Here is a 16,597-nt window from a genome sequence, read left to right on the forward strand (position 1 = left end):
GAGCGCGATATATTCCGAAAATTCGACCGCTTATTTTATTACAATATTTTATTATAATATAAATTTTAGTGCGTCGTTCTCGCCGTTCCAACCCACTTACCAACACCGAAACCATGTCGTTACCAAACGCGGGCTTAAATAACCAGCCGAGTTTCAGCAACACTGTCGTCAAATCCGCGCCATTTCCATAAAACGTCGTGCACGGAGACTCGGAGCAGCGGCTAGTAAAATACGAACGTCGTGGTCGCGAGGGAACTCTGGACCGCAAATGGTCGAAAAGTCGTTCGCGCGCTCGTAACCGGCGCGGTAAGCGCGCCGCGACCGACGACCGGTTCGATCGATCGAGACGCGACGATGGTCGTCGAGTTATCAACTAAAGGAAGCTTCGACACTCACCCAAATGCCCGTTCTCGTAGTAATCCCCGTTGTCCATTCTGTGCTTCTTCAACGAGTGCTGGGGGTGGTGGCCGGTAGCCGCGGCCAGGTGGCTGGCTGCGAGGCTCAGACCGACGGAGGCTCTCTTTGGTGGTCTTCCTGGCCTGGAGCTGTACAGTGGTAGAGAGTTACTGTGGTTAGAGACACCTGTCATCGAGGTAACGTCTTACCCCGATCCGCGAACGGTTAGTTTCGCGCGAGAAAAAACGCCTTGGGCGGATACATGCCAGGGGGTGGGCTAAACTGTTCGTATAAGGGTCTCTGATAATCACGCGCGGATAAACTACTGGAAAATTGGAGAGTTTGAGAATAATTTCGAGGTTTGAAACGTTCGAGACTTCCATGGGCTGGTTTCTCAAGAGGCAGGGCTCGAAGGGTGGAACTGGAACGTATAGGGACCTCTGACAACCACGCGACCAAGCTATAACCAAGCTACTGAAAGTCATAGGTTGTTGGACTATAATAATTTCGAGCTTTCCTTGACTTGATTCTTCAGGAGAGCTCGAAAGGTAGAGCTCGATGCTCGAGTTTTACGAGTTTCAAGTCCCATCGGCCTGCAGAGACGCATTTGTTTCGAGAATTGGTTCTAGTGGCGAGGAAAGGCGAACGTGGAGCTCGCGATCAGGGTGCACGTCGTCGCGAGCGAAAGTGTCACGAGGTGCGGAGATACCGGCTAATACGTAGCGACGCTGCCGCGATAAACCTAACAGAGGGGAAGATAAAGGTGCGCGTGGGTCGAGGGGGCGGACCAAGTAGGCTGCGCGTATTCACACGAGCTACGAGGCTCTCGTTGGACGCGATCACAAAGGCAAATTTTAATCTAACCGAGATATAATCGTGTGAAAATGGGAGGAGAGTTAAGTAAATAGTTTGGTAGTTTGGAAATTGTTTAAGGAAATAAAGATCGTTGAAGGCAAGGCGATTGAAGGTTGCTGACTGTCGCCGCGAGGAAACTTCAGAGGATCTCGAAGGCAATCCTCGAAGAGGAGACGCTGTGGTTGGCAGTAATAGTCATTTTTCATAGGCAGCAGGCGCCGGAGTGGCGCTTCTATGCACACGTCGCGCACGGACACACGTCGCGCAATGTGTACATACGCTTACGCGCGTGATTCAAGCTTTTGCTTTGGTGAAAACGCCCGGGACTCGTTGTTCCCGCGGCGGGATCCTTTCCGACGTTCCCGATATAGCGCCTGGTGCTACCAGTGGCTCTCAAACGAGTCGAGACATACTCAAACATGTATTACATCAACTTTCAACCCCTAATTTGTCAACATTCGAGTACAGTGGTCTCCACTAACGATACAGAAGCCGACGACCAAAGCAGAACTGGACCTGCGAGTACAATCGAATCTCCCAGCGGAGAACTCCAAGTCCCTTCGATATTTATAGCCTAGGCGCCAGAAGGATCGCATCCCTACGGTTGAGCATCTCTGGCCCGGTAAGCGAGCAATCTCATAGTAGTCAGGACAGATTTGTAAATCTAATTTTTCATCCCGTCTTTCTGCCTGCCCTCCTTGCTCCTCCGTTGGCCAGAGTTCTCCTCATCCATCGTTTAACTCCACGTTTCTCCTAGCCCTCCTACCCCAGGTCGAACCGCGTGCTTCTTTCTCTCTCTATCATCCCGATCCTCGATCTCTCGTTCTCCGTTCCTCTGGCGCCCTCCCACTCCCAGCATCCCTCGTTTCTCTTTTCTTACGTTACCTTCTCTCCCCTCTCTCTCGCTCTCCGTCCCTCCCTCCCTCGCTCTGTCTCTCCGCCTTCTCTCACGCACGGGATCTGCAGACGATTCTCAGACGGCCGGTTTATACGGCGTTGATCTCTTAAACCGCTTAGCTTCGGGTTACACCGAAAACAAGAACGCACTCTCGAACGCTTAGACCTGCATAATACGTACTTGTTTGCGTACGAGTCTACCAGCGAAATAAGAAAACCGCCGACGGATCGGCGGTTCCTTTCTTCTCCGCCTTGGATACGTCACCGTCCACTGTCGGGACCCTTTCAAAGTCAAGGTAACACGATGCACCAACCCCTTTCGCTAAAAACTGTCGTTAGGTGACCATCTCTCCTGAGTGGCCTCCATCTTGGGGCACGGAATGGAGGGCCCCAGTTGCAGTGGGACTCGGGGATGGATGGAACTCGATGATGATTCAAAATTCGTGGAAATATAAATTCCAGATATATCAAATATCGAACTTTTCCCAAGACGGGGAAACGATGCTTCCAAGTCCATTTTCTGTTATTTCCAAGCGTCCTCCTACAACTTCCCCTAAAAATACAATCGACTCTGCCCTGTTTTTACCTCTAATCAACTTGCACCACGCGTATGTATGCCTGTCGAACCGTAAATCTCGTTCGAATGAAAACTTCTCGGTTTCTATCCAAAGCAACGCCGCTTTCGGCGACGTTCAGGAATTTCCTGGCGCGCGGTCGTAAATCGAGAAACGAATTACTCGCGGGGAAAATCGTGCGGATATCGAGAAAGCTGGTTGCGAAATCGTCGCGCTGGAAGGGGCGCGGAGATCGTTGGCCAAGAGAGCGATAATCGGCGCAGGTTGCGGCAACGGCGCGGCGGCCCCGCAGCTACCAGATTTCGTTTCGACTCGACGAAATTAATTCCTCGATCGGTTATAGCGAGACAAGGATACTTTAACGCAATGATTGCTGGCTCTTTGGCGCCAATTTTTTCTTTACAACGCACTGCGACATCACAGTCTAGTTCGGTGTCGTTCGAAAAGTCGCGATGGATCGTCGTCGAAAACGAACTTGTCTCTGGTCGATAAACAAGTCGCTCGTGAATAGGCGGTCCCCGATCCAGATCGATCGAGGTTGCGACACGGCAGATCGATCGATTAGATATAGAGTCTGTTTCGCGATGCGCTCGATCCGCGTCCGGTCGAGTATCGCGTGTGGGATTCGCGATGATCGCGCCAGGTGCTTCGATCCGATCGTTGCCCGCCTTAATGATCGTTGTACCAGCGGCTGAGAAGCCGTTGGACGGACGTTCGAACGACTCGAACAGAGACCTGCCACCAGGAGAAATAGAAAACCGGAATAGGGTCCATACACTGTGCGAATAAATTGCAACCAATTCTCAGCGTGATGAGCCGTTTAGCCACTTTTGTCGGTGCGAGGCTCGTCTGGTCGACAAAGAATCGATTATGAACAGGTCCAATCGACGGATGCGCGGTGCCTGCTATTCTGGAAACGATCTATCTGTCCGATGCTATCTTGGGAAGAGTCTAAAATTTAGAAATATTTCTCACAATTAGTGTGCTTAATGAATACTTATACCGAACTGTGATTGTTATTAATATTTCATCGAAGACTGAATGTTACTGTATGCATTGTAAATATTTAGTTAATTCGGAGATGTACATGTAAAATTTAAATTGCTAAATTTCTGAGGAACCCATACAACAAAGCCAAAGGCACTTCTTACAATTCCTAACGTTCCAAACATCTAACATCGCGGGATCAATCATTTTTCCACTCAACGTTCCAACTCCATGCTAAGCAAAAGCGATCGAGGAGAACGATCGTTCAGCAAATGAGGACCGTTTTGAGAAAAATGATCCCGCGAGCGAGAGAATCGCGAGCTAGGACGAAGCGAACGACCATAAATTGTCAATTTCGAAGTCAATTTGCCCGGGCTTACCAATCGGCTGCCGGTTAATTTCAAGGTGAATTGTGTCCAATATGGGTATATTATTAATGACCCGGCGAGGGATAGGGTGCACTTCCAGCGGAGGGTTGCAACCCCGTTTTCGCGCACTGGCCGAATCTATCGCTCGGGGCTGCGTCGATACGCTTTCTCTCTCTCTCTCTCTCTCTCTCTCTCTCCCTCTCTCTCTCTCTCTCTCTCTCTCTCTCTCTCTCTCTCTCTCTCTCTCGCTTTCTCTCTTCCATTTGAAATTCCGGATTAAATACTCTATGATGTTGTTGCAGCAGTTGTCGCGCGGATCGAGCGCGACCAGAACCCGATTTCAAGTCGAGCGCCACTCCCGATGGCCGAATTTAGATTTGGTGCACCCTTCAGCCACCCCAGAATGTAAACAGTACATGTACACACGTGACACGTTAATTGAACCATTTTTAGAATAATGAAATTCATGTATTTAATACAATTTATGAATAAAATTTGTATGCTTAACAAAATTTATGAAAAAATTCATGTATTCAATAAAATCTATGAATAAAATTCATGATACATGTAACATATGCATGGTACAGCTCAAAGTAGAGAACAGCAAAGACCAATTACTGAATTTTATTATTTTAACGACGTCTTCTTCTTCAACAATCTCTAGCATATGCAATAAATGAAATAAATTTAATTTAATCTCTAGAAGTGACCCCTAAAGTCCAATTGCTTGATTCGTCCCTGCTTCTGCCGCGTTTACTCACTTCCGGATTTTCCGGGGAGAATTCAACGGCCTTCGCGCACCGTGGAATTCTTAAGCCAGATCGTTTCACGATCTCAGCGCTCGCCACGACAAAGGAGCCACTGTTACCGCGTTAAACAACCCGCTATCTTTGAATTACGACGCTGCGGCGTTATCGCATCCTGCTACCGTTCTGCGCCGTTCAAACATACTGCCGAAAACGCGGGAACCACGCCGAGGGAAATAATCGAGGACGAACACTTGCCTGGCCAACGCTCTTCGAATGAGAAAATAATTAAAAATGCGACCGAAATATTTTTATTCGTAGCCTTGAGATACCGTTAGGCACGAAACTTTCAAGCTTAAAAATGTACGTGCACATATCCATACGAAAAAGGAAGATAAAATTAGATATTTCAATCTCAAATAATTGACAAGCACCGCAGCTTAAAACGATCCCCCCGATGATTCGGAAACGAAAGTTCCCAAACGAAGGCAGCCGTGTGAAGTTTATTGGTAGCGATTGCATTGCAGTTTCCATCCAAGAGTTAATGGAAAACGCATCCGCGCGTCGATAACACGCGACGGTTAAGTTTGATTGCGTTGCCTATACTTGAATTAATTACTGCCGCGAAACAATCGTAAGGCTCAGCGTAACGCGAATACTAACAAGACGTGTAAGTCGGTAGCAAGAGCTACCGTACGTGTAAGCGCGTTCCGAGAAAAACAGGGCGGCTAATTAATTGCAATCGATGCTAGCTTGATTATAAGTAATACACGCTTTTCTACAAAACTCTCACGTTTGTTTCCTTGTAGAGGCATAGTTTGTCACGGGGGGGAAACATTTCGTTCTCGTGTTGGGAAGGTGTTTACCATTACTGGATCAACTGTTATTTGTGGGGTATCATGTATCAACACTTTATTTATCGACCTATTTAGAACCTGTCTTCAGCTTAGAAAAGAATGCTAATAGTGCAGTATAAAAATGATGTCTGGTTCGTCAAGTTGAGTATAGTAAACAAACAACTGACCACAAAGTTAATACGTCCTCACGTGTAATTACTAATTACTGGATCTGAAAGGTTATAAATAGGCTCGTTCGCTTCATACAAAGAATATGTTGTAATGGCCTGTGACATACAGAAGGCAGTGCATTTATTCGAACGAAATGAATACAGATTTTCTCCACGGACGCGCCGGAGAGTCCACTTGTAACATGTTACGCCCTTAGGCAATTAAAAAAAAAACTATAAACCGCTTAACGCGCGGCGCGGCTCGCGGCGGACGTAAAGTCGTAAAACGATATAACGAATAATACGAGCGCTCGTGGCTCGGCTTCTAATTGTCAGTTTCGCCTTTACGTCTTTCCCCGGGTTTAAACGATCTCGTATCTCTCCCCCACCCCCTCGAGTAGCCTGAATTAGTACCCCGTTCGATGTTTTCTCAAATTAAGTATTTTTTTTTTTTTTAAACTATCTGTATTTATTGGGCAATGGAGTTCGAAAAGAAATTTTTCTTCGAGTAATATGCAAACTGCAAAAAGTTTATATATCTACTCGTGGTGTATCGTGCTTTCTACATAGCCGTTTTATTTCTTGTAAATATGACTTTTCTCGCTGCGATATAGTTTGAAAGATCAAGATACTTGCTGTAACTAAATGGAATGCGTGTACTTGTTTTAAGATGATGAGCATAGGTAGCACGCATAATGGTTTATTCAATCACATCATGAATATATACGAGTGCTATTCATTAGCCTCGAAGTAGAGTATGAAAACACAGAAATAAATAATAGAACGGACGTCCTGACGGTGTGAAACAAATACCTCTTCATTAGTAGAATATGAATAATATATAAAGTAGAATTATTCATACTCTGTTTCAATGTTAACGAAGAGGAATTTGTTTTACATCATCGAAACGTTTACTTCGTATACAGATCCATTTTGTACATTGATATTGCGACGATTTTTATACGAGGAAAATACTACCTCGACGAACCATTATCTCCAAAGAACATCTTCGTGCTCCTTCTCGAGACACATTACCTTGTATGCGCAAGCAAAAAGGAACTCTAATAATTTCGAATGCATTTGTCACCGCGATTCAAAAATAAGTTAAACCCCCATCGTCCACGTCAGCCCGTGGGGCGAGACCCCAAACCCCAATGGATCTTTTTTGGAAAAGTTGCGAGCGTCGACGGGAAGCGCGTCCCTCCCGTAAAGCGTCGTCGCGCGCAATTCCCGTCATAACAACGACTTCAATTTTCGTCAAAAGTCTTTCGACGTTATCGTCGTCGCCGCCGTCACCGTCCAACCCTCTTCCCCATCCCTCTGTCCCTATCCGTCCCATCGTTTCTCTCTCTTCAGCCACAGGATCGGTCCTGGCCTTTCGATTTCTCGCTTTATAAACTCGATTGCCGTCCCGAAATCCAACAACCGACGCGAGCGGCATTTTCCAAATTATAAATTTTTACGAGGCCTCGCGTCCCGTTTCTCTCGATTATTTTTCTTCACGGCGACGCCCGCGCGCACCCCCTTCGAGCACGGCGTTTCCCCCTACCCTCTGGATCGCGGCAATCCCGTCAGTCAGATTGGATTTGTCCGATTTCGCGCCAGGAGTGGAAAAGAACGTGCGAGGGTCTGGATGCGCGGCACCCCCTTCCCTTACCCTCACCAACCCCTAGCGATATTATTCCTTTTCACGCTCGTTCTCGTTCCTACGTCGAGAAACAAAGAATCTGAGGGTGTACTCCCCTTTTCCGTATACAGCATTTCCTCTCAGTTGAGGATTTTTACTGCTATGTTTCTTTTAATTCTTACCATACAAGAATTAACGATACTGCTGCTTCGCGTCACCCATATATGGGTAATGAAGCTCTTTAATAAGCAATTAAAAAAATGAATTCCAAAGTTATGCTATCTAATAAATGAGCCACCATGAGAAATGCTAGATTACGCAGTTTCCAATCGTCTCGAAACAAGATTTTAACCAACCGCGTAACCTATCTCTCCAGCAATGTTTTTGCCAACTATCAAGCCGACTGAGGAAAGAAAGACCGGAAAAGAAAAAAAGAGACCAACGCTCCCCTACTCGCGACGCGGCACCATCGAGAGAGAGCATTTTCTAATAACCACGATGTAAAGTTGGGGTGCGTTACACAAAAGAAATCTTTCTCTTGCTACCCAGCGGGGGGTCGAGACTTATCTTAGTAATATTGGATTAAAACTTATGCTTCTCTCGGTCGCAATACGTTATTTTTATTGCTCGCGGCTTTGCATAATATTCGTTCGGGGGCGGACCCACCCCCTCGCTCCTCGTTCTCCGTTCCTCCTTCCGGTTCCCTCCACCGCCACGAGAACCAAGGCATCGTGGAGGCTAATTTTAATTTCGATGCCGCGCCGCGTTGGGGAGCATTACGATTTCAACGTGGCTTACTTATTTATGTTTCGGGGCAACGCGAGCCGCTTATTAGCCCCCTTATTCCTCGGGAAATCCGACGCTGCTGCTTCCGCGATGGAATTAAGCAAATCGCGACACCTGACGCGCCGTTTCTTTCTCCAGCACGCTCTCGCCGCACGCGATACCTCGCTGGGAAATCGTGGACGAGGTTAAATGGAACCTTTCAACGACTGCTAACCGGCATAAACTGGGTGAAACGAGTCGAAGCTAAAATTAAAACGGGAATAGAAGACTTGGAGCTGCGATCTCTGAATGGATCCGATTGTTGGATACGAGACAGTCGATTTTTGAAAATTTAAGATTCTGAAGAAATAAAAATATTTGTTGTTACAAAGAGTAAAAAGCTGGATGACCCCGAGCATAAACTGTAAAATTCGTACCAAGCACCGACTTTTCCCGCCTCTGACCAAATCGAAAAGCGTCCTCGAGCTCCAGAATGCTCTGCTCGAGTCAGGATGAGCCTTGGCTCCTGGCTGCGGCGTGAGAGAGCAGCGTAATAACGTCGAAGGTTCGCTCGAGGCGTGTTCTTTATTCGCGAAGACTAATCGGGCCGGTCGATCGAAGAGCAAGACGCGGACAAGGAGAAGTTGCTTCGCGCAGATGCGCGATTAATCCGGATACGAAGCGTGTAAGCGCGCGAGGCAGATGTCTCGGGGGCTGGCGACGATCAGCCAATACTTTTCCAAAGTTGTTCGTGTTCGCGGCTCGCTCGTACGCCAGTTTCAATTTCAAAACCACTGATGGAACCGTGCTATTCTCTGGTTGCTTCTAGTTAGTCTACTACAATTTCATGAAACTTTGCACACGTGTTCAAATGTCTTAAAATTGATTAGAAATTAATACTGTTCAATGCGAGCCTCGCGAATCTTTTTTTAAACTGTCACTGCTGTAACATAAAAAATGAAGGAACCTCAAAATCCATCTAGCCACTCTCTATGCTCATCTTCTTCTGGCCTGGGATGCCCAGCTGTAAGATAAACAACCTGCGCAGTTCACCGCGACTGCGCACGATCAGAACCGATTCCCCGCGAGACTTTCCAAGTTTGTCCTTCGGCAGCGACGATAACGCGATCCTCGAGATCTCCTATGGCAACTAGATCCAGCCGAGACGGCGACATTCCTTCACGCTCGCGATACGCACTCGGCGTAATACCCGATAATGCCTGTATTTGCGCGCGGCTGGCGGAACGCGAAGCGCGCGTTACAGCGGCGTAATCCTGCCAATCTCGAGGACGTGGCCCAGTCTTCGGAACGAGTAATCCTGGCAATTTGGACCGCGGATTACCCAAGGAGGAGGGGGTAACGCGCTCGATTGCGAAACTTTGATTTTGACTGGAAGAATTAGGAGAAGAACACTGTCGAGGACTGGTGAATTGTAACGAGCAAGCCTAGACAGTTGGTACCCTTATAAAATAAAAAAACAAGGACTTGCGAGCAGAAAAGTGAAACAATGAAAGTAAATGGCGAGAATCCAGCCAAGAACCCAACGAGCATTTCTATCTATGCCCAAGTCTTCCTCTTCCTACGGTCCGAGTTCGTCTCATCGTTAAATAGCAATAAATTATGATCCGTTCGCGAGACATTTTATTCTCGGGCGCGTTTCGGTGGGTTCGAGCATCGGTTTACACCCAATGAGTGCTAGCAGGGGTGTCGGTCGAAGGGGTGACCGGGCAGGGCGCGCGGAATAAAATATATCGACGCTCGTAAAGCGTCGGCGGTGGTCAGCTTTTTGTCGGTGGACGCGCGGGAACGCCGAAAGCAGTGTCTCTCATTTCAATATTTCTACGATAAATCCGCGCCCCGGCCATTTTACGACTTACGACGGAATAAATAATAACGCCGCCGTTCGTGGTATCTCTCGCAGTTTCTTTTACTCGCCACCCGTTCCACGACCTAGTCCAGAGGCTTTTACGAGCGAGTTGCATAGCTACACGCATCGCCCGATCGAAATAATAAGCAACGGGCCCACGGTGGCGGGGGTATTCCCCTCGCGATGCATAAACTCGCGCCGACTTACGACTCGAGGCGTCCTGGCTCTTGTCATGACCGGGCCCTCCGACCGTCCGTCCTCTCGCGGCAGGACCACGGCCACGGACCTCTTATTGAGTCGTTAAAACGAGGAATTCCTCGCGATGGATCCTCCCGCGTGAAAATCGAGGTACGAAGAACAAAGGAGAATTTTTGGAATCGAGGAACCATCCTCGAAGATATTCTCACCCCCCCGGGCGCTGTGAGAAATGATAGAAAATTGTATCTCTATCGTTTACACCAAATCCTGACCTCTACCTAGACAGACCTAACCCAAAAATGACTTCAATGTCTTCTCTATGCCTCTGTCCATGAATCCTAGCGGTCTTACTTCGTTGTCAACGTAAGGACCACTGCTGCGAAGGGTTTGCTGGTGGCTAGCATCGACTGGGGATTCTTAAAAAGGATTACGGAAGATGGGGATTCTTAGAGGGAACGCGCGCGTCGACATCGTTATTGGCGATGTGGTAGCCCGGGTGTGTCGGCTTGGCCGCGACCGCAGAGGTATCGGAGTGTGGCATGGCACGGGTCAACCGCAAACCGACAACGTCCACGCGCTCTGTCGGTTCTCTCTCGGCTGTCCGCGTTCTGCGGCTCCTTCGATGGAGGCCCGAGGCCGCACACGCTCTCGACCTCGGTGCACGCGTCACCGTAACCCGAATACCCCGTCCAATCACGCACCCATCGCAATCAAAGGACCGCCGGAGGAATAAGACAGACCACGTCGAATTTCCTCGCTCGGAATAGCGAGCATTCCCCGACTGATCCGCGACAGAGCTGTGACCAGATCTCTGCAGGGTGCGGGCTGCAAAGAGTGGCAAAATGATCAGAGGAATTATTTGTTGTGAAAATAAGGGACATTTTCTATTGGACATGGATGTTTCATAATTGATCAGCTCAGTGTAAAATACATTTCTACTAAAAGAATGAAGCACAAGTGATAACTGCCCTAAACGAGCTAACTACTTATGGATTCGTGATGTAATGAAACATTGTAAAATAATTGAATGGTGATACCAAGGATTTGAACCCATATGTAAGGAGATTAAGAGTGGCCCAACTGCACGGGTGACACGCAGACTAGTGACGCCACTGGATCCACACGAGCGCAACCGGTTTCCGTCGCGAAATTCGTCGGTCTGGCCGCAGCATGGCGTCCAGGCGGAAACGCGCCGGCAGGTGCAACCCGGTAATTGCAAACGTTTGATATTTAATTATAATTTAGCAGCGCGGCGGCGGGGGCTGTCCCCGACGGAGGCCCGCCGTTCGATGGGATCTCGAGATCCTCTTGGAAACAAAATAATTCCCTAATTATTCTTCCCGCGACGTCGCCCGACGTCGCGCCCGTTTGAGTTACGGCCTTCGCTTAATTACGTTATTATTAGCTCGGTGCGCACGTGAGCTTGTCGCTTCTTTCAATCAGACTTCAAAGGCACGCAATTTCCTTCGAGTTTTCGCCATATCTCGCCCCGAAACTTTTTCCTTCGCAATTTATTTTGAAAACGTAACGCGAGGACGGAAAAACGTTTCAATCTGAGGGAGGCATTCATTCCTCGTGGTGAAGTACTTGCTCCAACTCAATTAGCCCACGAGTGTGTCAAACCTTTGAATCTACACATCTAGAAATATCAGTGCCTCAAAAGTTCAAGATTGAATTTTCCGTTTCCAATAAATTCATCGAAGGGCTGCCACCATCGCTCCCGCGTAAGGCCAATTTTCGAGTAAGAGGTTCGTCGACCCTTTGGAGGTCCGTGAGCGCAAGGTCGTAGAGCGATAGCGGGGATGGATCTGTTACAGGAGAGACAAGAGCCCAGGTATGCGCGAAGGTGTTCGATCGATGAAAGAATCCGGCTGGTCGCGAGTTTCGTTTGCGGTTGATCGCACGAGGAGCCAGCGTCGTGTCCAGAGGAGCCCAAGCGGAAGAGAGGATCGTTCGGAGCGCGATCGCACGGAGGATTTTCGCGCCCTCTCGAGGCACGCGATCGAGCAGGATTAGTATATCGCTTCGTCATCCTTCGGGACGAATCGTCCACTCGGTTAGCGCCCTCCAGAGGGACACCAGTTGGAATCCGTTTTTTTTTTGTTTTTTTTTTTTTAAGTTATGGTACTCAGAAATCGCTTAAAGATCGTTAGGATGCTTATTTCAACGTTTGTTGGACACTTCTGTGAGGAAAAAGTAGGAAAAACCGTGCTGGTGGATAGAAAATTGAATTATTGGTGATTGTAGAATCTTGCGTGGACATTACATGATATTTATAGTTTTTGGTACTCTGTTTGCTTGAGTAATTAAGAATCACCTTTTCGTGATTTCTAGCTTTCCATGCAATAAAAGATGTTATTGAGGTTTCCAATCCAAGCGCGTGTATCAGCGAGCCAGCAGCACGCTGGTCCCGATGGGGTTAAGCGGTAACGCAGTTAATGCAGCCATCGATATCGCGTTTCAAGTTTCAGGACTCATCATCCCTCGGTATTATTTCGAGTTCCGAAAGTGATCGTCGGTATAGAAACGGACCGAGCGACCCCGGGGTTGAAGCGCTCGGGATGAGTCGACAGAGAGAGGGGGAAGGGGACTCGCTTTATCTTAATGCCAAAATCAAATCGGCTCTTGCATGGAATTAGAGATGGCATTACGAGCTATCAGCGCATATGCACCCTGCGTCGGTGCAACCCCAACTCGGCCTGTTCCACGAGCCACGCCACCGTGGCACAATGCCGCCCCGAAGGGCGAGAACAATGCATGTCGGGGGTAACACGAGAACCGCGCGTACACAGAACGATATTACCGGACCACCCTCTTTCCTGCCAAGAGTCTCGTGGAATGCGTCGACGAACGCTGGACTGTTCTCTCCTGGAAGGCCGTTCGCCTGGAATAAATTCTCAAAGATGCTAACTTTTCAACGCAAGAAAAACTACCCCCAAAAATGTAGATAACATTCACGAAATGATCCCGAAACTCGATCGTCGATTCTCGAATTTCTGAATAGTAAAATTCCGCGAAATGAGCAGACGGTCGGTGGCCATATCGCGGAAAAGTTTGAGTTCTCGGGAGACGAGATTCTTCTCCCAGACTCGACGCGACAACGTCGTTACGCGAAATCGCTCGCTCGAGACGTTCCCGTCGCTGAGATATCCGCCACGAGCCCGAAGGAGGAACAGCCGTCCCGTAGGGGCGAGAGAAAGGTGTGGGTGAGGGGAAATAATATTAACATAAGCTTTATCTAAATGTTAATACGAGGTTTGGCGTCGAACGTCACGCACAGAATTGGCGAAGCACGAGGATTGGGGGACTAGCATCGTTTGAACGTCCAACTGCCACTGATACACACATGTGATGGTCCTGAGGAGTTGAAGTAAGGTTGAAATATTAAAAGGAAAGTATATGAAAAAGAGGTCTAGATTTGATTCTAATTCAATAATGAATTATGTCGATAAAATTAGTTATTTATATTTGGCAAAATTTCTATAGGTAGTCGATGCATATATGAATCTATATATGTATAAGCCTTGAAAGCCTCAAATAATATACTTTCTTACAATCCGAATTAAATGAATCTGAATCGGACAATTGGAATAAATCAGCGATTCGTTCAACTTAATGTACAACTTTATTCTACAATTCCACTCGGTAATATCTATTCGTCACTCGAAATTTGTATGTAGACAAGAATTTTGCCCATCCCTTCGTGTTCCACCCCCCCGAGTCCGTTTTCCCGGAGGGTTGCGCGACTCCGCCGCGGGCTCGAAAACGAACGCTTAAAAATGTAATAGCGAGGAGCCCCGGAATCGTCGGACGCGAAAACGACGCCGGGTCTCTTTATTTTCCCCATTATTCAAATATAAATGTAAATGTTGATACAAACGGATAGGTAAATGGAAAGAGAGAATTCAATTGTTCGACACTGAGAGCGCCGCTCCGCGCCGACAGCAGGGAGGCGCCCGACGCGAAATTAGTTTATAAGGAAGCGAGCACCGCGAGGAGGGGGAAAAAATTGTAACAGGGGAGAGAGACAGGACAAGGTGGATAGACGGAGGGAACCTAGCCCTGGAGGTCCTCGCGAGAGAATTCCCTCGGGATGTACAGTCCTCCCATTCGAATTTCCGTTTCTCGAGCCCAAAGCGTAAAAGTGGACCTTTTGATGTTCGCAGTGGTAACAATCGGTTCATAGTTGGTCCCCTGCTAGCCTAGAACTTCATTCTGAATTATTTAGTGGTTCTTAATATTATACGAATTTTTCGATAAGGGGAGGCAAAATCTGTCGCGAAGACGAAGGATTGCGAGACGTCGCGGATCGTGGATACCGTGAGGTCGTCTTTTATGGTCGAGGCGTGTCACTGGCCCTCGTGGCAGCATTACGCGAGGAACGTTAACCGATGATTTAGCGTCGACGTGCGCGCGCGGACGGATCCAGCCGTGGTTGCCCCAGGACTGCGACTTTAATACGCTTAAACGCCAACGTTACGCCGGGAAAATCGACAGCCAAGGTTAAACGTCGAAGCTGACCGACCATTCGTCTCCTTTGGATAGCGCCAACTGGCTGGGAGATAAAAAAAAAAAGGCGACCTGGGTTATAGCCACCAGTTATGAGCAACCTATGCGCAGGATATCAAGTAATCTCATCAAGCTTGCAAGAAAAAGAAGTGTTTGGTACATGAATTGTGAACATGATAAATATTTCTAATTCATATTCTTCATTTCGTCACGTTCCCCTCACAAAGTTTTCCTCGCCAGTTCCTGCAAGTGCTGGACTCGAACAATTTCGGCGCGTCTCGAAATTCAAAAGCATGGAATATCGACGACGTTTAAAGCCCCCAACCCTCGAGTCTGACGGGAATAAGAACATTATCGTACGTAGTTCCACGGGACCTATCGTGCAAAGAATTCTTGGTCTTCCATCGAGCTGATTACCAGCGGAACGAGGGCCTCTCTTCCCCCGCCGTATTCGCTGGGACAGCAATATTTGCGATGCGGGAGATCGATACCTATTACGCAACGATTTCGAGACTGCTTCGGACAAATTTATTACCGGGCACAGAGCGGGGGTGACCGGTATATTCCCGTGGGGAAACGCGGTCCATCGATCGACGGGCATCGACTAGAAACTAATCGAGAGAACGGGCGTTCCGTGTGTATACAGCCGGTCGATTCTTCCTAGAGTGCTGTCGGGAACGAGCGTCGTCTGTAATCGCGTCAGAGCTGAAACGGAAGAGGCGAACGAACGCGTGCGCCAGTCCACGAAAGCCCACGGCGCGGCGCGCGGCGCGTAGGGTCGCGGTTTACGAGGTAGCATATTTCTGGTAGCGTTTCTGTTGTCCCGGGGCCACCCACCGCGATCAGAGCAGTCAAAATACCAGACGAAATCATAACGGGCGATTGTCCGTTGCTCGAGTCGAGTTATGAAGCAGTAAACCCTGGTCTCTGTTCGAGGGACAGCGCCGTTCCGCCTGGTCTCTAACTCTCTTGTCGTTCGTTCCGTTGTGCAACAGCGATACCGGGGACTGGGCTTCCGTCTTATGGAATAATTTAGATGATTGGATGCCGAGGGACGCCGCGCTTTATGCGCACGATGTCCTGCGACGTGGCCAGCACCGGTAATGTCCTTCGAGTTACTACTGGGGGAGGGTGATATTCGATCGGTGGCTATCTTATGACGTTATGAGTTTCTGACGATTTTATCGTGGGATGATTAGCAATTATTAGTGGGATGAAAACTGTGGGATTCTTTTTTGATAAATATGTGAAGAAAAGTGTGTTGTATGATTTGTATATCTAAAGAAAAACTAGATCTTATTCTCTTGGCTTTGCTTTTCTATGAAATTGTAATAACAATTGATCATAATTATACTTTCGTTTCAATACGGAACCAGTAAACTACAGATTGAAGCATTTACGATGCAGGAAATGTGTATATGCTCCACATATGGGTATATCCACGAATACTTGTGAGACTGACTGTATATAATGTATGATTTTTGTACGTTTACCATGTTAATTAATAACGAGAACCTACATCAGCCCTACAACCTTTACATGTCTATAGAATAATGAGTTCTTGGTAGTCTGTCGAAATAAATAAATAGTTTGCGACACTCTGAGGGGGAATACGTGTACCACTCGAAGGACACCGCCGCGTTCGACTCCCCGAAACGCGCTCAACGGCCGGAAAGTCGCTTACCGGGTATGAGAAAACCACAGCCGCATCGGTGAGACGAATTCGCGTGACTGTAGAACGTTTGCCCGGTCCCCTTGTGTTCTGCCCGCGAACCATGCCTCGTGTTCTCGAAACGTCGCC

At 47.9% G+C, this 16,597-nt stretch overlaps 1 protein-coding gene across 5 annotated transcripts in view; it reads right to left on the reverse strand.

Annotated features, from left to right (window-relative positions):
* LOC128889518 (dachshund homolog 2) overlaps positions 1-16,597 on the reverse strand; it is a 176,216-nt gene that overhangs the window by 105,893 nt on the left and 53,726 nt on the right. For 4 of the 5 annotated variants that reach the window (XM_054147206.1, XM_054147204.1, XM_054147201.1 and 1 more), the window contains exon 2: positions 397-545. In XM_054147206.1, the coding sequence (XP_054003181.1) occupies positions 397-545 (149 nt within the window). The remainder of the gene's footprint in view (positions 1-396; positions 546-16,597) is intronic. The other variant, XM_054147203.1, reaches the window with a different exon arrangement.

This window comes from Hylaeus anthracinus, unplaced genomic scaffold, assembly GCF_026225885.1.
Source record: "Hylaeus anthracinus isolate JK02 unplaced genomic scaffold, UHH_iyHylAnth1.0_haploid 11997, whole genome shotgun sequence".
Classification (NCBI taxonomy): Eukaryota; Metazoa; Arthropoda; class Insecta; order Hymenoptera; family Colletidae; genus Hylaeus; species Hylaeus anthracinus.